At 43.1% G+C, this 27473-nt stretch overlaps 2 protein-coding genes across 3 annotated transcripts in view; one reads left to right on the forward strand and one right to left on the reverse strand.

Annotated features, from left to right (window-relative positions):
* Nucleotides 1–19856: 19856 nt before the first annotated feature.
* Nucleotides 19857–22743, reverse strand: LOC110314357 (basic salivary proline-rich protein 3-like). Its single transcript, XM_021188765.1, has 3 exons — nt 22726–22743; nt 21041–21204; nt 19857–20805 (listed from the first exon to the last, which is right to left on the reverse strand). Exons 1-3 carry the CDS (start codon nt 22741–22743, stop codon nt 19857–19859), a joined length of 1131 nt encoding a protein of 376 aa, XP_021044424.1.
* The window catches only part of LOC110313349 (F-box-like/WD repeat-containing protein TBL1X), a 163066-nt gene continuing 155887 nt past the window's right edge, over nt 20295–27473 (forward strand). For both annotated transcript variants that reach the window (XM_029533968.1, XM_021187430.2), the window contains exon 1: nt 20295–20728. The gene's annotated coding sequence lies outside the window, so the exon portion shown is untranslated. The remainder of the gene's footprint in view (nt 20729–27473) is intronic.

Consider the following 27473-nt stretch of genomic DNA (forward strand, 5'->3'; position numbering starts at 1 on the left):
CTCAGTAAAGACAGCAGCACACCAGCACTGCAATTTGTCTCTCTACCAAGTCCCCATATTATAAGGAAAGGGGTGCCCTGAGATGCAAGGAGATGCTGTGATATGCATTCTCAAGCAGTGACAACAGGGTCTCCTTTCTTGCATAATGTACTGCATCCAGCTTGTCAGAGCTTGTGCAGTGTGAAAGGGACAGGGTTGAAACAGTGGTAGTTTATGTGTTATGGCAGGGCCCCTCAGGAAGCCAGTCCTTATATGGTCGTGATGGCTGATCTTGGTAGCTTGATGGAATCTAGAATCACCATGGAAACAAACCTCTGGGCATGTTTTCGAAAGAGTTTCTATGTTAGGTTAATTGAAGAGGGAAGATTCACCCTTAATATTCCGTGGGTCTTGGACTGAATAAAGAAAAGAAAGTGAGTTAAGCACCAGCATCCATCGCTCTCTTCAGATGCAATGTGGCCCTCCTGCCTCAAGCAACTGCTACCATATCCTCCCCACCATGATGGATACTACCCTCAAACTGTGAGGTGAAAAAACTTTTCCCTTTTAAAAGTGGCTTCTGTCAAGTATTTTGACCCAGAAACAGAAAAGGTAATTTACGTAAAGTCTGGGGAAGATCCCCAGTCCCTCTGAGGACTCCTTAAAGGAAGGAACCCACCATTGCACTTCTCTGTAAATACAAGTTTATACATCCCTAGTAACTAGGAATCAGTGGGCATTTATCATTGTGTATGTAACACCCTCCCCGAGAGATGTAATGAAGAAGATCTGAGAGGATGAGAGGATGGACTGAGGGAATGAAAGCAGCATTTGACATTTACCTGTCAGCTCATGAGAGTCTCCCTATAGTTGAAACCAGACTGAGAGAACAAATGAGGTTTCCTGTTTGCGTTGGTAGAACTTAATTAAGCCTTATAAAATTTGAGCGCACATCTCTCTCTCTCTCTCTCTCTCTCTCTCTCTCTCTCTCTCTCTCTCTCTCTCTCTCTCTNTCTCTCTCTCTCTCTCTCTCTCTCTCTCTCTCTCTCTCTGTGTGTGTGTGTGTGTGTGTGAGAGAGAGAGAGAGAGAGAGAGAGAGAGAGAGAGATAGTGATATGTGTGCATAATGTACATCCATGTTACTATATGAAAGTCAGAGGAGAATGTTGACTGTCCTATATTCTATCGCTCTCTGACTTATTCCTTTTGAGATGGTATCTCTCATTGAAGCTAGAAGCCAGCAAGCTCCAGCAATCTGCCACCCCACAGTGCTAAGGTTACAGTTACATGTACTGCCATGCCCAACTTTTTACATGGCCAGTAAAGATGTTAAATCAGATCCCCAAGCTTGTTCAAACAAGCACTCTTACCTATGAGCCATGTCCCTAGTGCCTTGGCTTGGCTTTTGAGAACAGATCTTACTGGAGAATGTTGTCTTAACTCTGTGATGAGACACCATGACCAAGGCAGCTTATAAAAAAGGAATTTACTTGGATTGGAGGCTTGCTTACAGTTTCAGAGGCTTAATCCGTGGTCATCATGGTAGGAAGCTGCAGGCAGACAAGCGTGGTGTTGGGGCAGTAGCTGAGAGCTACATCCTGATTCACAAGCAAGAGACAGGAGCAAGGTGCCTGGTGTTGGCTTTTAAAACTGCAAAGCCCACCGTGGTGACATACATCGTCCAACAACTACACACCTCCTTCCCAAGCAGTTGCATCAGCTCCATTCAAATATATGAGCCTAGGGGGGCATTCTCATTCAAACCACCACAAATGTGTCTTTTTAATATTTGGAATCAGGAGCCTTCTTTAGAAGCCCAGAGCCTCTACTGGAGGATTCAGGATAGCAGGATCACAAAAGGCTGCTGGGGAAGCAATAACCAAAGTGAACTCACATGAAATATCACAAGCCAAAGAGGAAACAGGAAGAGTATTCTAGACTGGCAGAAATAGAATGTCTCATTCCAGAGGAATGCAGGACTACTTACAAGCCAGAAAAAAAAAAAACATTCTGAGAGCAACAGGCTACTGCTATGTCACTGTGCAGAAAATTCAGGAAGAGACTGGATGCAGCACAGTCAGATTGTCAACTCCCTTCTTATTGGCTTTGCTCCATTCAAACCTTCCAGTGGCAAAAGCAATCTATGTTACCCCCTTTATACTCATATGTAAATCACATTCATTCCAGTCCCATCCAGTTTAATGTTTGAGGTAATGCCCATGACCCAGTCAAGATGACACAAAATCTACACAAGAATCCACCAAGAAACAAATATACTTAGCATGACAGTATTTGCAGATACTTTTATAAAATTTTAGGCCCTAGGATAAAAAAGTACAAAATAGGGAATAAGGAATAGTGCTGGATTGATGACTTTGCTATTAAGAATGTTTGCTGCTCTTTCAGAGGACCCAAGTTAGGTTCTTATCACTCACATCAGGCCACTCACAACTGCCTATAACTTCAGCTCTAGGGGATCTAATGCCCTTTTCTATCTTCTGTAGGCACTGTACTCACTTGTATAAACGTATTCAGTGCACCTTGTCTGCACACACACTTAAAAATTAAAATTAAATCTTTTTTGTTAAAGGAGGCTAGAGATAAGCCTCAGCAGTTAAGAGCACTATTTGCTCTTGCAGAGGACCAGAGTTCAGTTTTCAGCACCCAAGTGATGACTCCAACCACCTATAACTCCAGATCCTGCCTTTGTGGATATTGCATTCATGTGCATTTACCCACAAACACACATGGATGCTCACACACACACTGACACATACAAACACACACACTGACACAGACACAAACAAAGGGATACATACAGATACACACACACACACACACACACACACACTACACAAATAGACAAACAAATGAACCAAAATAGGTTGTATGAGTTTGAAAATTTTTACATGGTTTCAGTGACCAGGGAATTAGCTAAGGGCAATTAACATAGAGCCCTATAGGAAGCTTTCTTTAATATTATTTTTTAAGTTGTAGTGTACAAAATAAATGGCTTATGGTAATATTTTATGATTTATATCATTATAATGAGCCCAAATGTCACCCATATATCAATGTCCCCTGTTCCTTCTTCTTAGGTATTAGTTTGGGGACTTATTAAAAGTTCTTTATACTTACCTAAATCCCAACACGAGTGCCAGGAGATCCCCTCTATACCCTGAGGTGTAGAGGATTCTGCAGTAATTTATTTGGTAAAGGGAGGGTCCCTGCTGTATATGCATGCTTTTTTGTTTGTGTGTTGTGCATTTTGTCTTTATGATTGCATGTGTGTACATGTTCGCGTTTGTGAGTATAGATGTGAACCTGTCATAATGCATAAATGCAAGCCAGAGGACAACCTTGAGTATTGTCCTCTCCTTCCACCTTGTTTGAGGTAGGTCTCTTTTGTTATTTAACACTGTATGTGGCAGGCCAGTTGTCCCACAAGTCTTAGGATATTCTTCTGTCTCTACCTCCTATCTCCCAGTAGGAGTGCCCAGTAGGAATTACAGAGTACCCTCTCACATTTGGTTTTACATAGGTCTTGAAATCCTAACGTAGGTCCTTATGGTTGCATGGGGTGTGTGCTTTCCTCACTGAGCCATCTCCCCAGGCCTTGTATACTACTGACATTGTTCATGTAGTCTAGTCTAGTCTTAGATGGCCTTGTCCTTCCCAGGGCTTCAATGACAGTCTGGCTCTATATGGAACGTTCTAGTCTAACCAGTGTTACATACTGAGACCCTGCCTCAAAATAATTTTTTTTATTTTATTTTATGTGTTTTTGCCTGTATGGATATATGTGCATCACCTGTGTGCTTGGTGCCCATGGAAGTCAGAGAAGGACATGAAATCCTCTGGATCTAGACTTGTAGATGGTTGTGCACTACCATGTGGGTGCTGGGAACCAAGCACAGCTCTTCTGATAAAGCAATAAGTGCTTTTAACTACAGAGCTATCTTTCCAGCCTCACTTCCCACTCTTCTTTTTAAGCTGTTTATGTATGGTATTTTTAATAATTTAGTTTTATTTTATACATATTGGTGTTTTGTCTGCATGTGTGTCCATGTGAGGATGTTGGGTCTCCTAGAACTGGAATTACAGAGACTTGTGAGCTGCCATGTGGGTGCTGGGAATTGAACTGAGGTCTTCTTGAAGAGCAGCAAGTGCTCTTAACTGCTGAGCTATCTCTCCATTCTTATGGTAATTTTTTAAAAATGTGAATCAGTGTTTTGCCTTAAGTTATATGAGGGGACTATGCTATACCCGGTGCCCAAGGTGGTCAGAAAAGAACACCTAGAACTAACCATTGTGAACCACCATGTGGTACTGACAACCAAACCTAGTTCTTCTCCAAGGGTAGCAAGTACTCTTAACTTCTAAGCCATCTCCCTAGTCCTTTATCCATGGTATCTTGTCACAGCCACTGAAAACTACATTTTCCAACCCTACATTTTCTATTTTCATATTCTGGACCCCTTAATAATCCCTGGATTTCTGCCCTACCCCATCCCAGCTTTCTCATAGTTTTTTGTTGTTGTTGTTAATTTTGCATTCTGCACTGGAGACTGCAAATCCTATTATGAGCATTGTGTCTGCTCACATTCCTACAATCATTTTGGATAAATCATTCAGTGGAATCCTCCGAGCTTCAATGTGTTAGTCAGTTGCTGTGTGCCACATAGTGCTGACCACAAAAATCAACTTACCCCTAGGACAGGGATAATGCGGTCTCAGTTTTCAGAGGCAGAATCTGGAAAACAGTCACTGAAGTAACTTCTGCATGGTCCCAATTCCAAAATGTAAAGCCATAGTGAGCCAGGCACAGTGGCTCTGCCCATAGACCCTGGTACTTGGGAAGCTGAGGCAGGATAGTTGTGTGAGCCTAGGAGTTTAAAACCAGCCCTGGAAGTATATCAATATCTTAAACAACAACTACAACAACTATAAGAACAACAACGATGACCAAACAAACAAACAAACAGGAATTCTTGCTCCCAGATGAAGTAGTCTTGGAAGTGTCAGCTCTGCATCAATTCTACGCTCCATTCAAACAATCTTCAACTTGACAAAGCCTATTTGCAGTGCCAAGGTCAAGGCTAGAAGAACATCAAAGGGTTTCCTTCCTGTTCCTGCACCTCTTTAAGGAGCACTGCAAACCAGCAAAGGTGACTCAAAAAGCCTCCCTGGCCATGTAAACTGGCACTTGGCCTTTCTGCTAAAGCTAGCCAACCCCACAATCACAGGCTGACAGATAGCTGCTGCTTTGCTGTCTCCCTTTCTCAGGGATACCAAATTCTTGAGAACTACCACACTGGTCCTACTTCTCTACATTTGGCTCCTTCTGTTTCAGACACCCCCCCTTTCCTACCAAAGTCTCTAGTTGGTACAGCACTGTGAGTCAATCCCTAAGCAGACCCTGCCCCAAACACTAGTAACTCCCCTTCGTGCCCTTGCTGTGATCACAAAATACCTTGTGCTGAATAATGTATGATGAAAAGAAGTTTGAAAGACTAAAGCCCAAGATTTGGTAAGTGGTCCACTCCATTTGACTCTGTTGGGAGCCTTTTAAGTACATTTGAACATGGTATATGATATCAGAGGTGGGGTTTGTCACATGGTCTGTCACTTTTTTTTTGATGCTATGATAAAATACTCAACAAAAGCGATGTCATCGACATAGCTTTTATTTTGCCTCATACTTTAAGCTTTCAGAACCATCATGGTGTGGCAGGAGCTTGAGGCAACTTGTCACACTGCATCTGCAGTCAAGAAGAGAGAGAGGTATATGTTGATACTCAGCTAACTTTTAATTTTGCATTCAGTCCAGGACCTTGGCCCATGGGACGCTGTCACCCACCCACCTCAGTTAAACTAATCTAGATAATGTCTCATGGGAATGTGCAAACACTTGTCTCCTACAAGAAATCTTTTCAGCTGATAATCAGTATTAATCATTACACAGAGTGAAGACAGGAAACGGGTGCTGGAGACAGGCACATCCATTTCTAGTCTCCCAGTGTGAAATATCCTGGAAGGCAAACCAAACTACAGCACTCAAATACCTGCACAGGTTGGGGAAACAGAATGTCAGAAAGCAAAGAAGAAACCATACCCCTCTGCCAATACTCTTGAGTTTGGCTAATAGTCAGTCATCAAGCCTCAGTGTTGTATCTTCAGCCCTCAGTGGCCTGGAACAGTCACTCTTCTCCAGCAGGTTCAAATGGAGACAAGCAATGACACAGGAACAAGAAAACACACCAACCTTGTCACTTCAGACATTTGCTTCCAGGTGCAATTTTCAGTCCCAAAAATCAGTGAGGGAGGGGTTCTTCTTTTTAAAGCACTATTCTATCGAAAACATTTACTATCTTCGGAAGCCCAGTTACTCTAGAGTGATCATTCAGCAAGCAACAAAACATTCCTGTTTATTTTTGTAGCCTACTCCTCTATGAGATGTCTGTTTTTGAGGAGCTTTGAGGAGGACATTAGGCAAGGTCTGGGTGTCTGGGCTGACCATTTGTTGTGTTAGGCCCTTTGTGAAAGTAGGCGCTAGATCCAGGGCTTCTTTAGAGGGCATCTTTCTACACACTTAAGTGTTTTCTTTATGTGAACTTTCCAAATGATGATGATCCCTGATACACTCCCCTTGGTATAAAGGTGTACCCTCCACCTTTCAGGGTTGATAACTACTGGATGGTGTTTGGCCAGGGAGTGGAGAGCCCTCCCCTGAAAGACACTCATTAAATGGATTTCTTTCCTATCGATCTAAAACTGTTTAAACAGAAGATGAAAGAAAGAAATCAGCAGAAAAGAAAATGACTATGAGATTCAGGCTTATATCTTACACCCTTTGGGTGCAGAGCAGCCTCGAATTCATACGGCACCACCTGTCTCTGTTTCCTGAGTGTTAGGATCAAAGGTGTGTGCCACCACACTCTGATGTTTAAAGGACAAGGTTTTATGTAGCTCAGGCTAGCCTGAAACTTGCTGTGAAGTAGAAGGCCTTGAAGGCTTGATCCTCCAGTCTTTATTTCCCAACTGCTGTGAGTTTGAGGCCACCCTGCAGTTCTAGGACAGTCAAAGCTATATAGTGAGTCTCAACAAATGAACAAATGATCAAACAAACAAACAAAAACACACAAACAACTTTGTACACTTCAATGAATGAAGTTATAAATAAAATGAGAAAGGACAGCAGATTTTTATACCACCTAAGTAAAAAGAATATCTAAGTAAAATAGATACTTTTTTATTGTTTTCAGGATTTTTTTAATGAAAAAAAATTTTCATACAACATATTTAGATCATGTTTTTCCAATTTTTCACTTCTCCCAGTTCCTCTCAGATCCTCCCTAACAATTAAATTTTGTTCTTTTTTTCCCGTCTTTAAAAAACAAAAACATGAAATAAAACCAACAGAAACCTTGCAAAAATGAAAAAATCAAAACAAACAAGCAAAAGACAAGATAAAAACAAAAAAGCCCTAAATAAAACAGAAAGTCTATAAAAATATTATTGTATTTGTTTTATGTTGACTGAGTGACTCTTCCTGGGCCTGAGGCCTGCCCTGAAGTGTGGTTAAGATACCCAGTGAGATTCCATTGTAGAAAAAGTGATCTTCCCCTTTGCCACAAGGTATCAGCTGCAGATAGCTTCTTGGGTAGGATAGGGACTCCATGTCTGCTTCCCCTTCTCAGTGCTGGGACCCCCCATCTTGCTTAGCCTTTATGAGTTCAATGTGCTTCAGTCCTGTGGTGTCTAGAAGACATTGTTTCTTTCTTTCTTTTTTTATTAGATATTTTCTTTATTTACATTTCAAATACTATCCCCAAAGTCCCCTATACCCCCCCCCGCCCTGCTCCCCTACTCACCCACTCCCACTTCTTGGCCCTGGTGTTCCCCTGTATGGGGCATATAAAGTTTGCAAGACCAAGGGGCCTCTCTTCCCAATGATAGCCCACTAGGCCATCTTCTGCTACATATGCAACTAGAGACACAAAATAGATCCTTTTCAAGTCAGTCATGAACTTTCTCCTCCACACTTAACCACACTGCTTGCCACTCATAGCTTATTTGAGTTGAGTTTTTTTCTTTTTTATTGGTGGTGATATTGTTTTTGAGAGGTATTCTTACTCTGTAGCCTTGAGTGGCCTAAAATTTGCTATGTATATGAACAAGGCTCTCTTCAAAGTCATACAGAACCACCTGCATCTGCCTCCCAGTGTTGGGATTAAATGTGGGGGCTGCCAAAAAGAAAAAAAAAAGAGTAAGCTGTGCAGTGGTTCATTTCTTTAATCACAGCAATTGACAGGCAGAAGCAGGTGGGAATCTGAGTTCGAGACCAGCCTGGTCTACAGAGTGAGCTGCAGGACAGCCAAGGCTACACAGAGACAAAGCAAACAAAAACAACATAAAAAAGAGTGTGGGGTACCACAACTGTGTAAGTCTGCTTCTTAAGGGGATTATACATTTCTAGAAGATGTATAATTTCTCTTCCCCCCACCCCAGAATCATGAAATATACTCTGTAACTATTTGAATAGAATTAAATGTACATTAGAGGAAAATATTTTTGTTTATTTTTGCTAGAGGAGACATTGAAATTGCTGTTCTAAGAATAGCTTTGAGTCCTTGTTCAGGAGGTCAGGATTGCAGTAAGTGAAGTAAGACCTAAACACTTCCAGGTCCATTAGGAAATTATAGCTAATATGATTTAAAAAGAACATTGGGTCAGACATTTCATATCATACACATCTCAGTTTGCAGTTGTTTCAATTTCAGCAAACATTGAACAAACATTTTGCACACTGAACTCAACTACAAATGGATCAAGGACCTATATATGAAACCAGATACACTGAAACTGATAGAAGACAAAGTAGGTAATACCTTGAACTCATTGGCACAGGACAAGACTTTGTGATCAGATCACCATAAGCACAGGCACGAAGATCAACAATTTGGACCTAATGAAGCCGAGAAGCTTCTGCATAGTAAAGGATACCTTCATTTAGACAAAGCAGCAACTTATAGAAGGAAAAACATGTTTACCACATCAGATAGATGGCTAATATTCAAACTATATAAAGAACTAAACCAAAAACTTGACATCAGGAAAACACAAAGCAGGGTAGCTCACACCTTTAATCCCAGCACTTAGGAGGTAGAGGCAGGTGGGTTTCTGAGTTCAAGGCCAGCCTGGTCTACAGAGTGAGTTCCAATACAGCCAGGGCTACACAGAGAAACCCTATCTCAAAAAAACCAAAAAAAGAAAAGAGAAGGAAAGAAAAGAAAAGAAAAGAAAAGAAAAGAAAAGAAAAGAAAAGAAAAAAAGAAAAGAAGTATGTACCTGAATTTTAATATTCCCCTTCAAAGACCATCTCCAATGGTACAATTTTCCTCCACTAGGCCACATCTCTTAAAGTCCACACCCGTTCCTAATAGGCTGGCCATTAAGCCAAGTATTCCTCTGGGCCTTTTCCAAACCATAGCAGCTTTCCTATTTATAAAGAGAAAATCTTGATCTCAGATAGCTTACATTATTGCATGAATTGCATGACCCACAAAACAGTCAAGAGGCAGAGCCCCACACTGCATTCCAATTTTTAGGTCTAACACAAAAGATCTAAAAGGTTTAGGTTCACTGCTGAACCTACACCTGCTAAACTACTTCTTTAAAACTCAGGTTAAAATTAAATCTTTGGGGCTGGCACTATAGCCCAGTGGCATAGCGTTTGTCTAACATCTATAAAGCACTGGGTTTTATTCACAGCACTACATAAATCCAGGCATTGTGACACACATCTATAACCTGAACATTCAGGAGCCCAAGCAGGAGGTCAAGGTCATTCTGAACTGCATAGCAAAGGAGAGGAAGGCAGAGAGGAAGGCAAAGGGGGGAAAGAGAAGACAAAAGAGAAATGCATTAGGGTATACCTGAGTGGTTTTTTCTGGGCCCCTGATCCATCCTAGCAGGATCCTCAGAGGACTCTTCCTACATTAAAGGGGGTGAATGTTTTCACTCATCACCCTGGGCATCAGACTCTTATTTCTCACCTATTTGATTTTATTCTATTGGATGACATGCATGTTTTTGTGCCTGAACTATATTGTTTTTATTACCATTGCTCTGCAATATAGCTTAAGATCTGGAATTGCAATCCCTTTAGCATTGTTCTTTTTGCTCAGGATTGTTTTAGCTATCTTGAGCATTTTGTGGTTCCATATGAATGTTAAGGTAGTTTTTTCCCCTCTATTTCTGTGATGAATGAGGTGGAGATTTTAATTAGGATTGCATTGAATTTGTAAATAGCTTTCAGCAAAATGATTATTTTCACAATGTTGACTCTATCAATCCTATGACCACTGCACGTGTTTCTATTTTCTAGTACCCTTATCTCTTTCTTCAAAGATTAATGTTTTCATTGGAGGTCCTTCATATCCTCGGTTAGGTTAATCTTAGATATTTTTATTTTCTTTGAGGCTATTGTGAATGGGAGTGTATCCATGATGTCCTTGGTTTTATCTTTGTTGTTGGTCTATAGAAAAGCTATTGATTTGTGCAAGTCAATTCCATATCCTGCCACATTGCTGAATTTTTTTATTGTGTTTAGAAGTTTTTAAATGAGTAATATTATTGTCATCTGCAAATAAAGACAGTTTGACTTATTTTTCTATTTTAGCTTTCAACACGCTTTCTTAGTAATATATTCTTAATGTTTTTTTTTAAAATTATGTTCTAGGATGTTCTTTTCTGGTCTTGTATACTGGGTGTTCTGTGTGCTTCTTGTATCTATGTGCCTTTTTTAGGTTAGGGAAGTTTTTCTTCTATGATCTTGTTGAAGATCTACTCTATGACGCCGACTTTGGTTTCTTCTCTCTTATCTATGCCTATAATTTGAAGGTTTGATCTTTTCACCATGTCCCACATTTCTTGTATGTTTATTTCCTGCATTTAAAGGTTTTTTTTTTAAAAAAGATTTTAAAAAATATATTTGCTTATTTGGTCTAGATCCTCTCCATCATCTTTAAGTCTTGATAATCTTCTGCTTGAGTCTGTCTATTTGTGAGGCTTTCCTTTGAATTTTCTAGTTGGGATATTGGTTCTTTTTTTAATTCCACCTTCATTTCAGTTTGAGTCCTCTTCAATGTTTCTGTCTCTTTATTGAATTCTGTTCTCAAGTCCTGGATTCTTTTTGTCACTTCCATCAGCCTATGTTTGTGCTTTCTTTGGAATCACTAGGGAGTTTGTTCTCTGTAAGTTCTTTCTCCTTGATTTTGTGAGCTGTTACTTTGCATCTTCTTTCCATTCCTTGAATTCCCTGATGAAGATTATGTATATTCCTTTAAATTCTATAGCCTGGGGTTCATGTAGGTAATTGTCATGAGCAAACATTTCTGTAGAAGTAGATTCATCTACAGATTTCAAGAGAAGATACTGGCTTAATTATTCATATTGTTGTTATTTTGTGGTATTGAGATCTAGGTGTGTGGATTTCTTTTGTTAGCTCTGAGTTTTTTATTGTCAGAGTAAATTGAGACAGAAGAAAGGATGAATGAATGGGTTGGGTCTAGATGTTAGAAATGGGTTGTGTGGAATAAAGTCAAGTGGACAGAGGAAATTGGGTTGGTGTATAGGATATGGTTCTAGGTCTAAGCCTGTAATGTAGGGTAGATATGGTTGGGTTTGGGGCATAGGTAGGGAGTGTTTTGATCTAAACCTAGAGATTGTTGGCTGTGCAGGCAGGGGAGGCCAGACTAGGCAGCAGCACTGGATGTGAGCCTCAGGCTTGATCTCAATGGTTGGGGAGAAGACACGTACGGGGAAGTCTGGGAGAGTCACCTGGCTAGACCCTAGAGGAGGATGTGCAAAGTGTGGCTGAGTTTGGTGGTTGGATGCAGCACAGAATGGACCTATCTTAATTTGGCTTTTATAAAGGAACGAGGCGCTGATCATTAGAGCCTCATGATTCAGAAGCATAAGAACCGGCATTTTAAATGATTTTGTGATTTTTAGGCCTTGAAGATGATTTATTTCTGATTACTGTTTATACACAATTTGGTATTTCCATCCACATTTATTTAGATTATATTTGGTGGGCTAGAGAGATGGCTCAGCTGTTAAAGGCTAGGCTCACAACCAAAGTAGATTATGTTCGGGGTACATTATAAGTAAGTGTCGCTTACTATTACAATTTTTATCTTGTGTGTGCATTTGTACATGTTTGTGTGTTAACACAAGCATGTGGAGGCCAGATGCTGACTTCAGGTGCCATACTCAAACATTTTCTTCCTTATTTTTTGAAGCACAGTCTATCACAGAACCTGAAGCTTATCTATTTAGCAAACCTAGCTGCATAATGTATTTTAAGGATCCTCTTGTCTAAACCCCATTGCTAGGATTACAGATACAGATGCACCTGACCATACCCATCTTTTTTACATAGGTGTTGGGGATCTGAGTTCGGGTCCTCATGCTTCATAGCAATTTCCTTTATCCACTGAGCCAGCTCCTCAGCTTGGCATATGTGATCAAGTTAAGAGGAGATTATGTGGGGTTGGAGTGGGCCCTAAATCAAGCAACTACTGGCTTTATAAGTGAAAAGAGAAAGGAGAGGAAGATTTAGATGTACTATGGATAGATGCATGATATGCAGATATATGGATCTGTATACAGAACTTTGTAAAGACAGCTGATAGGGATGATGTAGCTATCAACTAGGAAACACCAAGGACTTCTGGCTACCCCTGGAACCTGGAAGAGGCAGAAAACCCCATGTGTTTTCTGCTAATTGGGGCAAGTATTTTTAGGAGTTAAGTCCTATGTTAACCCGCTTTCAAAGTATCCTTTCCCCCTTTTCAGCTTAAATTATCTGAAGAGAGCTGAGCACGCCAGAGCCATCCTGTCAGCCATCTTTATGAAGGAAATTGGGTATGCCCAGAGGTGGTCTTGTCACCCATGTTGATGAGGGAAGCCAAGCATGGTCAAAGGTATTCTTGCCTAACATTTCAACCTTTAGAACACTGTGCTACATGAATTTTAGCTAAGTATTGTCCAAATACATGTCTGCTATCTTTTTTTCATTAACCATGTTAAAAATAAGTTCAGTGATGCAAATAAAGAGACCATTATGCCAATTGAAGTGCCTGAACAAGGCAAATTTTTCTCTTGATCAAGAATCTGTGCTCAGAAGAGCAAACACACAGGGACAGGAAGTGCATTTAGCTTTTATTCTATCTCAGGTGGTAGCTGTGTTTTCCCCATTGGCTGGGGTCTGGTTTCACAGCCTTAATTTAATTGGCTCATCTAAGAATAATTGGTGCACAGAAAATGAAGGAGGGAGGGGAAAGCGCCACACTGCTCTAGGCCATCAGATTCCTGGAATATATCAAGGGGCCTTTGTGTAAACAAAGGTTTTACTGGGTAGTGGTGGGGGATTATAATATTTGTATAAAAGTATTACAAGGTAGGGGAGGTAAAATATTTGAATTCCTTGTCCCAAACACAAGCTTTATACCATTTGATAGAAAAGAAGCATATTTTACATCTCTTGCAACTGTAACCTTAAAAACAGAGTATTCTAGGAATATGTCCATTTCTACCATGTTTTCATATAAGAACCCAGGTACATTTCCAGAAAGATACTTTCATACTTGCTTTGATTGAGTAGCCACGTTCCTTTGGAAATAACTCCTGGAACTCCTTACTTGTTGCACACAATGCATCTTCCTTTTGTGTGCCTTGGTTGTGCTTGTGTTGATTTTCCACTCAGCAAACTGCAAATCCATTATGTTTGGTTACAGATCCATACAGAGGGCCTTCAGAGGCATGATGACCTTTTGACGTCTCCAGTTTGAAGTTTGAACTTGAAGAACCTTGAGAGAATATATGAATGGTGTCTTAAGCCACCACATTTGTGGTACTTTGTTAGGATAGCCCTAGAAAATACCAAATGGGGTCCTGGATCCAGTAACTTGGAACCTGTTGCTAAGTGCAAAAAAGACTGCCACACTGCCTGCTTTTCTTCTTTCCCTTCCTTCATATCTACCTCTCAAGTGACTTCAGATTTGAACCTGCATGTCCAGCTTTTCTATGTTTTTGAGACAGAGTCACAGGTTGCTCAGGCAGATCTTATTGTCAAGGATAGCCCTGAATTTCTAATCCTCCTGCCTCTACCTTCCAACTGCTAGAGGAGTGTACCAAGGTAGTATTCAAGTCTAGCTTCTTTCAGTAGCACTTGTATTTGAGATTCATCATATTGTCATACAGGTCAGGACTTTGTTCCTTGGTGCCCCTGATTTATGAATGGACTACACCCTGTGGAAGGGTGTCTGACTTGTTTGTAGGTTTTTGACAGCTGGGGGTGAAGAAAATCTCTCTACATACAGCTCCTATGAATTCTAAACTTTCATTCTCATAGGTTTATACTAGAAGCTAGATACAGTGGTGCCTTAGTTGGGGTTTCTAGTGTTGTGATGAAACACCAGGAACAAAGCAAGTCAGAGAGGTTTATACTTTTATATCACTGTTCATCACTGAAGGAAGTCAGACCAGGAACTCAGACAGGGCAGGAACCTAGAGGCAGGAGCTGATGCAGAGACCATGGAGGGGTGCTGCTTAGTGGCTTGCTCCTCATGGCTTGGATGGAACAACCTATAATGGGTTGGATCGTCCCCTCAAAAATTACTAAGTAAAAAAAAGACTTACAGCTGGATGTTTGGAGGCATTTCCCTCCCTCCCTCCCTCCCTCCCTCCCTCCCTCCCTCTCTTCTGAGACAGTTTCTCCGTGTAGCCCTGGCTGTTCTGAAACTCTCTCTGTAGACCATGCTGGCCTCGAACTCACAGAGAACCAGCTCCCTCTGACTCTGAGAGCTGAGTTTAAAGGCGTGCACCACCACCCAGTGCCGAAAGTATTTTCTTAATTGAGGGTCACTCTTTTCAGATACCTTTAGTTTAATCTCAAGTTGACATAAAACTAGCCAGCGCAGCCCATGACATACATATGCAGAAGTACTATAAGGCTACTGATCTGTCAAGAATCACAGAGTCTCTGAAGCACCCGTTGAAGGACTTTTTTTTTTTTAATGTCAGTGTACTGTCACACTTGACATAGGAGCAAATGTTTTTGTTTTGTTTTGCACAGGAACTATTTACAAGGTGACTATCCTCTGTCCTGTGTTCATTCCCTTTAGGGCCTGTTCAATGCTAACTGCAGAAGAGGAAACAAAGCGGGCGGGGGAAGCGTGCACATTCGCATCAGGGATCATGGAAGTCAGGAGAGGACATGGCCTTGGTACATTGCTCATTTAGCGTGCATGAAACACTGGGATTGTTTCACAGAATCACATAAACAGGGCAGAGTGGTTCGTGGAGGGTGGGGAATTAGTCCAAAGTCATCCTCCCAGAGACTTCTGGGGACAGCCTGGGCTCTGTAAAACATCATCTCAGAGGAAGAAGAAAAGGCAACAACACTGATCTGCTGGAGAGATGGCTCAGGGGTTACTGACTGCTCTTCCAGAGGACCTTGGTTCGATTCCCAGAGCCCACAGATGGCTCCCAACCTTCTGTAACTCTATATTCAGAGAATCTGATACTCTCTTCTAGTCTCTGAAGGCTTTGTATACATGTGGTGCATAGACATGTAGGCAGGCAAGGCGCTCATACACATAAAAATAAAGTAAAATTTTCAAAAATATTTTAGATGTGGAATAGGAGGAGGAGGAAGAAGGATAATAATAATAATAATAATAATAATAATAATGATCCATTGCTGCTATTGCTATCAACCACTAGAGTCATGGCCTAGTGACAGAGTTCTATAATCTCAGACTATGTGCAAGTCTGAGGCAGATGCATTACAAGTTCAGAGCCTGTCTGGGCAATGTAGTGAGATTGTGTCTTGAAATAAAAGTATACAAAATAACTCTGACAAAAAGGTAAAAGGCACTTGCCTTTAAGCTTGGTAACCTGAATTTGACCCTTCGTCTCCACAGGGTGGAAGTTGTGAACGTGTTCTCAACTTTCACACATGAACCCCACGGTGCAGGTGTGTGCACACATACATGCCCAATTATAATAAACGGGGATTGTATTATATCCTTTTAGCTAGTGCTCTTTCTCCCTCCTTTCTTTTTCTCCTTGAGATAGGTTCTAGCTCCCTAGCCCAAGATGTCCTGCAACTCTTGATCATCCTGCCTTTATGGCCCATGTGCAGGTGTGTGCCACTACATACCTCAGTTATTCCTTTGCTCAGCAGTGTGTACTCTGATGTTGACTTTCTTTGCTTGCATGGCTGTGCCTCAGGCACCGGCCCCTTCTGTTCTCCCAGAATGTCATGCCATCACCAAACAGAGAGAACTTGGTTTTCAAGGGTACCTGCTACTCCCTTTCTACTATGATTTTGTTCCCTTGTTTTATTTACATATAACACACACACACGTGCACTCACACACAAACATGCAAATGCATTCATACATAAATATTGAAATATATTTGGGGTTAGGGTTTATCACTCAGTGGTAGAGCATTTGCTTAGCCTGCATGGAGCCCAGCAGAAAAGGACATTATAATGTTTACCTTGATAGCTGTATTTTTGGTACTTCTTTCTATTTCTTTTCTGTTGTATGATATTTATGTTATGTCACAAGATATAATGGTAAAGAGCAAATTTTATTTATCCATTTACTTATTTTTTTTTTTTTTTGGTTTTTTGAGACAGGGTTTCTCTGTATAACCCTGGCTGTCCTGGAACTCACTTTGTAGACCAGGCTGGCCTCGAACTCAGAAATCTGCCTGTCTCTGCCTCCTGAGTGCTGGGATTAAAGGCGTGAGCCACCACACCTGGCCATTTACTTATTTTTTAGGTAGGGTCTGACTGTGTATTACAGGCTGGCCTAGAACTCATTATGTAGACAGATTAACCTCAAGCAGTAATCTGTTTGCCTCTGCCTCTGAAGTGTTGCAACTAAAGGTGTGTGCCACCACACTAGGCCAGAGAGCTCCATTAAACAATTTATTTGCATATATTTGTATGTGCATGAGTGTGAACAACAGACGAGAGTTTTCAGGAATCAGTTCTTTGCTGTTCAAGCCTTTACTGGATGGTCATCCCCCCAGCCCCATTTTTGTTTCCTATCTATTGCTAATTTAGTTATTTTTTACTGAAGCAAGTTTAAGACTTCTTTGGGGGCTGAAAAGATGGAGCAGCTCTTAAGATCAAGTATTGTTCTTGCAGAGGTTTTTATTCTAACACCCACATGGACAGTTCACAACTGCTTATAACAACACCTTCTCCTGGCCTCCACTGGCATTCACTTTCATGTGCAGAGACACATGGGCACATACTTTAAAAACTAAACAAACCTTTAAAAAATATCTATCTATCTATCTATCTATCTATCTATCTATCTATCTATCTAATAAAAATTCTTTATCAGGCCTGGGTTTTACAACTGTTTTCTCTGTTTCTAGCTTCTCTTTCACTGTAAACAGTATGTTTTACAGACTTCCATAATTTTAATGAAATCTAACTCACTTTTTCCTTTCATGCTTTTGGTATTCTCAAACCACCACTGTTAAGAAAATAGTGTCGGTGCTGCACAAAGAAACACACGAACAAAGTGAAAGCAATTCAGGAAGTCGAATTCTTTTTGCAAAAAGTGTTCACCAAGACTGAAAACACACACAGACACACACACAGACACACACACACACAGACACACACAGACACACACACACAGACACACACACACACAGACACACACAGACACACACATACAGACACACACACACACACAGACACACACACAGTGCACCTTATTCCTCTTTCCTCTCTTTTGTTTCCATGCTTTCTTCCACATCAGCACCTTTAGCAAACAGCCAAAGCAGATGAAAAATTTTCCATTCATGTAGTAGCATTTCAGGAAAAAATGTCAATAATCTTATTATTTCAAAAGGGGACTGTTTTTATGTCTTTAGGTTTTACAATGCTTTGGTGGTTCCTATGACTGTTTATTATGAGCCCTTGACTTAAATTTTTGGATAGGGTCTTGCTAAGTAGTCTAGTCTCATTCTGCCTCAGCCTTCCACATTTTGGGACTTTCCCTATAGCCCTACCAACTTTCTTTTTTTCTAAAACAAAGCAAAACAAGGGTTATTTATTTATTGTATGTGTACCTTTGAGAATTTATGTGTCCCACATGTATGCAGGAGCCCTAGGAGGACAGAAGAGGGCATAGTATCTCTTGGAATCAGTTACAAGTGGCGATGATCTGGCTTGTAGGTGCTAGAAATTGAAACTGAATCCTCTGTAAGAGTAGTAAGTGCTCTTAATCGATGAGCTATCTCTCCAAATCCCTAGTCCTTGACTGTCCAACAGCAAGAATTGGGATGATTGCTATAATATATCATGCTGGCAAGGTAGAAAATCTAAACTCCCACTTTATTAGTCAGAGGAAGCCTAGCTCCCTTAATGGCAGAAGAGATTTTTTTTTTTTTTGCTCACTAATTTCCCATACTTTAAAGATGATCATCACTTATCAAGTAACAGAAACATGCAGGGATGCTTTTCCAAACTGCAGTTGTTCAGTTTGGAATTTTCAAGCACTAATTTGGGCAAGCCGAGCTGAGCAAGCTAGGTGGTTAGGGTTTGCTGCGCAGCTACTCGAGGGTCTGCGGTAGCTAAGAGCTGGCGACCGGGTAAAGCCTGAAGCTGTAATGATGTCAACTTGTTATTTACTTTCCAAATCTGAATGACTGAGCAAGGCGAAAGGAGAATCAATCAACCACAATGTGACCCTACAGGCGGAAAAAACGCAGCGCTCCCACCAGCATGCAGTGGGGGAAGGGAAGCACGTGTAAACTGGGCCAGGGTTGCATCACGAGCGGGCTCCGGTTTTCGATTGCACCCTTCGTAATACCTCAGCATCAGTCTGCACAAGCTCAGGAGCCCAAGAGCTAAGAAGGGCAGGCTCAAGGGAGCTCTACCAAGTCCTTTGGGGGTGGGGGTGCTTGAATGGCAGCTGATAGCTAATAAGCCAGTGTTCTGCTGATTCACAATTATGGAGACTGTGTAAGTGTGTATTTTTTATTGATGCGCTCTAATAACGGTGTACCAACAGTCGTTTGACATATTTGACGTTTCGTAGCAATATTTTGCAAGGTAATTTTGAGGTCCGCCTTTTTGATGGAGAACCGGCCCCTTAAAAACTCGCCCCTGGTTCTCCCCTCCACCCCCAACTACCAGAGCAACAAACGCCTAGTGTTCAAGGAAGGAGCAAGTGAGGTTAGGGTTTAAATTGCCGAGTGTTACTGGGCGCTTAGCACCGAGCTCATTAGAAGCCTAAGGGAGGGGCAAATTGATTTTAAAAATACTCAGCAAGGCAGACACCAAAGGTGCTGAGGAGGAGGGCCGGATATTTATTTAATTGAATTAAAGGCGGGAGTTGGGGGGAAATCGTCACCGACGTGGAAGGGAGGAAGAAGCTCCAGGGCTGGGCCTTACCAGCCATGGCAACAGCAAACACTTTGCCAGCGCCTGCGGTTTCAGGCCTGGGGGTGGGGATTTACAGATTTGAGGGCCCCAGTACCCTAACATAGTCCTCCCCAGCTTATTTGTGCCTTAGTCTTGTGTTAAAGCGTCTCCTCTATGCATTTCTGACTCTTGGCTGGGAGGTGTTTTGCAAAGGTCATGGCTGCGCCCGAGTCCTCAATTTTTGCGGTGGGCGTAAAGGCAACTGTGTGTGTGTGTGTGTGTGTGTGTGTGTGTGCTTTATGTCGTTAATTTTGAAGAAGATGCGCTTGGAGATGGTGTTGCACGAGAACCTTCTAGGCTAGCTGGGCGGCTTCGTCTTTTGAGGTGGGGGATGGTAACACTTTCAGTGGTTTGGGTTACCATTCCCTCTCCCAATCTTCAGGGTGGCCCTTGTTCTCCCCTCCCCCTCCCCCCCAGCCACCTTGGAGTGCGGGGTGTGGGATTGAGTATCCGTGTAGGGGCCCTGTTCCCCCTCATTCCTCTCCGAGTCTGTAGAAAAAGAGCTAGGGGCCGGGTTGGGGCCCAGAGGGCAACGTTTAGGCTTCCCTCCTCCACCTTGGGCTTGGGGCGGGGTGAGGTGGGGGTGGGGAGGCTTTAGGGTGAAGAACTGAGCCGAGATGTAAGTCTTTTCCCTGCCCCCGGGGGGCTGGGTCTGGACTTGGTCCGGGGAAGGGCGGGCCTGGCGTCCTAGCCCTCGGTGGGGGAGGGGCTGCCGCGTGGGGACGCTGCCCCCCCAAGGAGCTGGGGGAGGGGCAGGCGGGCACGCGGTGGGGGAGGGCAGGGCTGGAGAGAAGCCTCTTCCAGGTGTCTGGGGAGGGCGGCGCGCTGTCGACCCTCTTGGCACGTCTCCCAGCCCGGGTAGGCTTTGCTCGCGTCCGCTCCCAGCGGAGGTCACTGGCCGTGTCGGTCCCTCCCGCCGTCCCGCCCTCTCCCGCCGCCGCCGCTCCCAGCCCAGCCCCCCCCAGTCTCGACGCTCGGGAGCGACAAGCCGCCAGCGCCCCCGCCCCGCCGCCGCTGCAGCGCCCTCCGGCCGCCATTCGCCACCGAAACTTTCCAGCGCTCGCTCTTCTCGTGGACTAGGTGGCGGGCCAGGGGTAGCGCGCGGCTGCTCCGGGGCGCTTGGCCCTCGTCGGCCTCCGCGCAGCCCGGGGTTGGTGACGGTGGACCCGCCAGTACACTGAGTGCGCGGCCACAAGTTGCACGGCTCGCGGCGAGGTGAGTACACGCCGGGCAGGGGCTCAAACTTCTCGGGCCGAGGGGCGCGGCGGTGACCCCGACCGCGGGCCCTGAAGCTTCAGGAGGGGCAAGTTCCCGTGTGCCCCCCCACCCCAGGTTGGGCGCGCTCCCTGCACGCGGAACAATACCTCTGGGGCGGCCGCTCCCCGAAGTGGCCGCGCGCGCGGGGGGCGGGAAAGGCCTGGGTGCGCCTTTGTTTTGGGGAGAGGGAAAGGCAAGTTTAGGGAAGCTCTTCAGTTCCGTCCCAGCATCTCTTTGTCTGAGGCTCCAGAGGGGGTTGGCTGGGCTGACCCGCGTCGCCCTGGGACTTGGGGGCCGCGCGGGATCCCCTTGTGGGGGAGGGGAGCCTCATTCATCCTCGAGGCGCGGGCCGGCGCTCCCGGAACCCGGTGGACGAGCGGCGGCGCGCGGGGGAGAGTGGCTGGCCCGTTTGTGCTCAGTTTCCGAGGCTCAAACTGTCAGGGAAGTCCGGGAGCCCCCTCCCCATACCTACTCCCAGGCCTGGTCTCGGGGACCAGGGTGGGTGGGGGGGGTGACAACGACGGAGGGCGGCTCCTCTGGCTAAGGTGAGAGAAAGGGACCGCCCAGCACGGCCTGGGGAGGGTGTAAACCTGTTGCTTTGGGGCTGGGGAGGGGTTCTCCAGATCTGCACTCACCCACATCCCTGTCTTAGGAATTTCCCTTACGTAGAGAAGGGTGCTGGGAGCAGGAGTTTATATGGGAGGGGTGCGCCTTTGAACGTCGGTGATCTTCAGGTTTTGTGACAACTTTAGGAGGAGGCTAGAGGCCCGCTGGTGCTGGATGGGGCCTGGGCTTCACGTGCGTGACCAGGAGCAATCAGGAGCTTGGGGCTTTTTTTTTTTCTTTTCTCTTTCTTTTTTTTTTTTTTTTTCCCAGCGTCTGGCGTTCTCAGAGGCCTCCGCATTGTAAATTCCGCAGTTAGGGGTCGGCTTGTTTCTTTCTGACCAAGTGTTGTGGGGCAAAACCTAAAACAGCTCCCCTCCCCCTAACCAAAACCTAAGCCTCACTGCTAGTGCAAGTGTTTGTTTCTGTTCTGCTTTGGTGTGTGCGCCTTGACCTGACTTGTGTTTTTCTCTGAAATAGTCCCTGGTTTAACTTAAAAGAGGACACAAGAATACAGGAGGGGGAGTGAGTACTTTGTCCTACCTCCCCCCCCATCTTCGTTTAGGGTAGCAAATAGGTCTTGGTGGGTCTGTGAAATTTACCATGTGTCATTTCTCTAAAGACACATATCAAGGTATGAAATAGTGTTGAGTGTAGATGGCACTTTTATTTTTAAAGGGATTTCGTGTCCAAGTGTGCTGCAGATTTTCATGGCACCACCCACCTGGGTAATTAGTACAACGATGAAAGTTGAAGTTCACTAGATCCACTTATTAAAATGGCCCCCTGAAGCTTTTCAAGCCTTTAATCACACACACACCTGTAGGACAGGCATGGGTGATTTGGGGTGTAAGGCTCTCATCTACTCCAGGATCCGTCCTTACTCAGGTCAGAGAAGTCCATTTAGGCAGCACTACTAAAAGAAAAAGAAAAAGAATGATATTTTACTCCTTTTAATGGTATTGGGCAGATACTCATTTCAAGTTTACCTCGGTTTTGCTGTTGGGTTTTGCTGTTTTTCTAGGCCCAGGGAGTCACACCAAAGCAAGGCCTTTGAGGGACATTGTGAATGGAGGCTGATTGCTGTCTAGTACCGGTGGGTGGGCTACCAGGATCCTTGGGGTGATGATAATGTTCTTTGATGCAGGATTATTGTGGTTTGAATGAGAATGGCCTCCTTAGGCCATTTGAATGCTAGGTCCTCAGTTGGTGGAAATGTTTTTGAGAAGGTTTAGAAGTGTGGCCTTTTAAGGTATGTGTATTCCTTTGAGGTTTCAAAGGCCCACACGATTCCCAGTTAGCTCACTCTCTGCCTGTGCTTGCGAATCAGATGTAAGTTCTCATGCTCCTACCGCCACGATCCCTGTCATGATGGATAGTCATGGACTCCAACCAGCCCTCTGAAACTTTAAGTACCAATATGGTTCTTCTGTAAGTTGCTATGGTCATGGTGTTTCTTCAAAGCAATAGAAAAATAAACAAGACATTTGGATCAGTTCAGAGAATTAAAAACACCTTCAAGTTTTATATATTAATTTCTACATCTTAAGTTTGCTTTAGTAGACAGTATATAGGTACCAGTAGTGTGATATAGGACTGTGGAATTGTAAATGGTCCTGAAGCCTATTTTTTAATGTTCTCATGTATACGTAGATGTGTTTATGCACTTGTGTTTCTGGTTGCATGTATGAAGGAGGTGGATGTCAGATTGATATGGGATATCTTCCTTTAGTTGGTAATTATCTATCCATGTTATTTTTTCAGACAGGGTTTCTTTCTCATTCAAGTTGAAGCTCACTAATTTGACTAGACTGACAAGCCCCCAGGATCCTCCTCAGGGTTGGAATCATAGATAGAGACTGTAGCACTCACATTTTTACATGGTTTCCCAGGTAGTAAATTCAGGTCCTCACTGTACTGATTGAGCTATTTCCTTGAACACCAATTTACATATCAGAGGCTCTATGTTTTTTATTGTTATGGTCACATGGTGAATCTACCTTGCTAGGTTCTTGTGAGGGCGTTTTTTGCTTAGAGCAGCCAAGCTGCTGTGTCCATTCCAAATAATGATTGGAATAGCCTGAACTGTGAGAAAGCCCACCTAGTTGACCAGTTGCTGGACCATGGAATTCTGTACTGTTTTTTGAGCATCATTTTATGCATTTGCAAAAATCAAAAGGAGGGGCTAGTGATGTAGCTCAGTTGCCTAGCAATCAGGGCTTAGCAAAAGAGGCCAGCCCTGAGTTCAGTCCCCAGCTGTAGATGTCATTTCAGCATTGAGGAGGTAGAGAAAAAGAAGGTTAGTAACAGGCACAGTTTGGTTGCAGAGAGGTTGTCTTAGCTATTGTGCATGAGGCTTTTGGTTCGACCCTCATTACTTCTAGAAAGAAACCAAACCAAACAAAAATTTTGCATTTTATTATGCAAATAAAGAACACAACTTCACTTTACCAGAATGTCCTGTAATGAAGATTTTAATTTTTTATTACATTTGATTACATTTATTTATTTGTATGTGCTAGCACACGTAGAAGTCAGGAAAAGGTATAGAAATCAGTCAGTTCTCTTTTTCCATCCTGTGGGTTTTGGGTGTCAAATTAGACACCCCTTACTGGATACACCAAATTATTATGAGGACTTTCTAGGCCTTTCTGATGTGGATTACAATCACCGTGTCCATTCTCTAGCCAAGGAAACGGATTCTTAACAGAGGGCAAGTAATGCACTCATACATACATAGGGGAGGGACAGGCATGTGAGTCCCAAGGCCCAGCTCTTAAACTTGGTCTTCCTCCACGTTCTTGCCTATCTAGTGTGGATTTTCCCACTTGAGACAAGAGATCTATAAATTCCATTCCCCTTTCCCACCTCTCAGATTTCCATTAAATTTTGATAGGGATCTGTCAATCAGTATTAGTTGTTTCTGTCTCATCATCTTGGAAGGCAGACCATGATGTGGGGATGGATTATTTTCTCCTATAGCTTTGCCACTGAGTCACACATGTGTATGTCCTTAGAATTAGCTGAAAACAGTTCTGGTCTATTGGAGTCCATTTTATGGATTCAACAGCACCTGAGATTCAGCCAGTAAGTAACATGTCTTACTGAGCAGAGTTAAATGTGCAAAGGTCTGGTCGCCCAGAGCTGTTCTGGTACTTGGTGAAGTTTTCATAAACAAAGCAGGAATTTGAGTGTAGTTTTTGTAGGGTGCTTTTTGATTTTGAAGTAATTCACAGGCAGGTTTATGTTGTTGAACAATTCCTCACGTCACTCCTCAGCTGTCCATCTTGATTTCAGTTTTTGTGTGTGTAGCTGTGCACATGTGTACAGATGTGTGGGCATATGAAGGCTAGAAGTTGACACTAAATTTCATTTATGTTTTGAACAGGGGTTCTTATTGAACTTGGAGCTCACCAGTTTGTCTGCACTGGAGTGTATGTATATGAGTGTGCATATATATATATATATATATATATATATATATATATATATACCAGCTGACTAGTGAGTGTCAGGGATCTTCCTTGTCTCTCATTCATAGCTCTAGGATTATAGGCATATTCCAACCACCATCCCTATATTTTTACATGGATACTGAGAACGGGTCCTCATGCTTGTGTAGCAAGCACTTTGCCCACCAAACCATCTTCCTGCCCCCCCCACCCCTTTCTTATTGAGACAGGGTTTCATTATATAATTTTGATGGGCCTAGGACTTGTTTTGTAAACCAGGCTGGCTTTGAACTCAAGACAGCTGCTGATTCTGTCTCTCAAGTGCTGGGATTAAAGTCAGGCCACTTACCAGCATGCCTAGCCCCCACCATGTATTTTGAGATAAGGTCTTTCATTGGCCAGGTGATTTCCCAGAAAGGCCAGACTTCTGGCCTGATGTTCACCTTGGCACAGAATCTTTTTGTTTTAACCCCCAAGACAGGGTCTGTGTAACCCTGGCTGTTCTGGAACTTGCTCTGTAGACTAACCAGGTTGGCCTGGAACTCAGGGCTCTGCATGCTTCTCTGCCCCTGCTGGGATTAAAGGTATGTGCCACTACTGCCTTGCAAGCTTGTACAGCGTGTGTGTGTGTGTGTGTGTGTGTGTGTGTGTGTGTGTTGCAAGGCCTTTGCTGGGACAACTACTTCTCCAACCCCCATATTTTTCTGTTTTTGTGTGATAGTAAGGTATTGAGTCTTATATGAGATGTAGGTAAAGTACTCCACCATGGAGCTCCATCCACAAACTCCATTTTATTCTGACACAAGCTAGCCTTTCCTCTTGAATAGTTGAGATGATGGGACTGTGCCACCTCATCTGGTCTGTGTCTGACATCTCTAATTGTAATCTCTGGGTACCTTGGGTTCTTTCCGTTCCTTTCTTGAAGCTTAAATCCTAAATACTGAGTTTAAATTCAGGAGATCAAAGTCTTCCAAATTAAAGGATCCACAGAAGAAGTGCTTCCACAGGTGGTGTTGGTCACAGCAATCAGTTCCTTTAAAAAATAAAAACATAGCTATTAGTGTTTCCTGAACATTGGCCATTGATTTAAGGTATTTTTATTAGTTATTTGATATAGTATATGTGTGGATGTGTTAGAGATGTCATTTGTAAGAGAGGACAAGGAAGGGGAGAAAGCCAACTTGTGTTTCCTGAAGTCTCTTTGTTATCTGTCCTCATGCACTGTTTTTATCTTTTGATTTTAATCTTATTATTGTTTGGATTCACTCATTCACTCTCTCTTCCTCCCTTCTTCTTCCTCCTCCTCCCTCTTTCTTTCTGTTCTTTGAGCCAGAATCCCACTACATAGTCCTTGGCTGGCTCTGTAGACCAGGCTTGCCTGCTTTTGTCTCCTAAATGCTGGGATGAAAAATTCCATACTTGGTTTAATTAATTTATATTTTGTGTGTGGTATATGCATGTGTTCATGTGTGTGCATTTGGGCACGCAGATGTATACATTTGTGTTGTGCATGCACATGTATGCCAGAGGTTGATGTTGGCTGTCATCCTCATAGTTCATCCTTCCATTTTAGGAGACAGGAGCTCTCACTGAACTTGGACCTCTCACCATTGCTGGGATTCCAGATATACACTGCACTGGGAAAGAGGGAAGGGTGACAGAGGGCGAGACCTGAGGGGAAAATCTTGCTGAGTCTCTGTCACCAAAGTCCAGTTCCTTCCTTCATACTAAAAATAGCAATGGAAAAAGAAAAAAAGTTTATCTTTCAAACATTAAGAAAGGATAAATGTTTACAAAATGATTTTAATCTTGCTTCCTCATTGGAGGTGGTTTTAAAACTTATTTAGTAGTGAAAGATTAACAGTTTATTGAATGTAGTATACCTGTGAGTTTTTTAAAGGGGAAAAAGGGTGAATCTGAGGTGTCAGGAAACCTGAGGTAGGGACCAAGTGAAACTGCTGAGAAACTGTGATATCAGTGCTGAGCGATCACTGTAGGTCACAGAGGTGGGAAATCTTGATCAGGAAGTTGGGGCTCAAAGGGGGGAACCCCAGAATTTACTTGAGATACCTTTATGTCCACAGGAAATGACTTGAAGTATGTATGGGTCCATTGTAAAAGCTATTTTGAGTCGTCTCCCTCAATGACTTATTTTTGAGCTTGACCTCCCTCTGAGGAACTCTTTTACCTATAGAAGAGAGTCAGTCACCTCAGGGCTATCCAAGGATCCTGATGGGAATAGGCATGGGGCCTCACACTTACCATCCCTTTGGAAGAGAGCTGATTTTAGATTCTCTGCAAGATCAGTAGGTTGTGTGAAGCACTGAGCCTTTTCTCTAGTCCTGCTTCCAACTCTTTAGTCTCTTCCCTCAGCCTCTGGAGTACTGGGATTACAAACATGTTGTACACAGCTGGCACATCAGTGTTTTGGGGGCAGGGTATGTTAGGAAATAAATGACCATAGTTGCTGATAGGTACAATAGAGTTTCAGATGTTCATAGAAAAAAGGGAAAAGAGGAGATAGGGTACTTGAAGAATGATTGAAACTCTGCCTCCCAAGCACCCAGATCCCAGGAATACACGAAACATTCTGTTTCTCTCTCTCTCTCTCTCTCTCTCTCTCTCTCTCTCTCTCTCTCTCTCTCTCT

Source organism: Mus pahari, chromosome X (genome assembly GCF_900095145.1).
Source record: "Mus pahari chromosome X, PAHARI_EIJ_v1.1, whole genome shotgun sequence".
NCBI lineage: Eukaryota > Metazoa > Chordata > Mammalia > Rodentia > Muridae > Mus > Mus pahari.

Coding starts and splice junctions, on each gene's coding strand:
- LOC110314357 (XM_021188765.1), bottom strand. Junction 20,806..21,040: donor CAAGTCCCAGGGCGACGCGG/GTCAGCCCAGCC, acceptor CCCCTCCTGAAG/CTTCAGGGCCCGCGGTCGGG.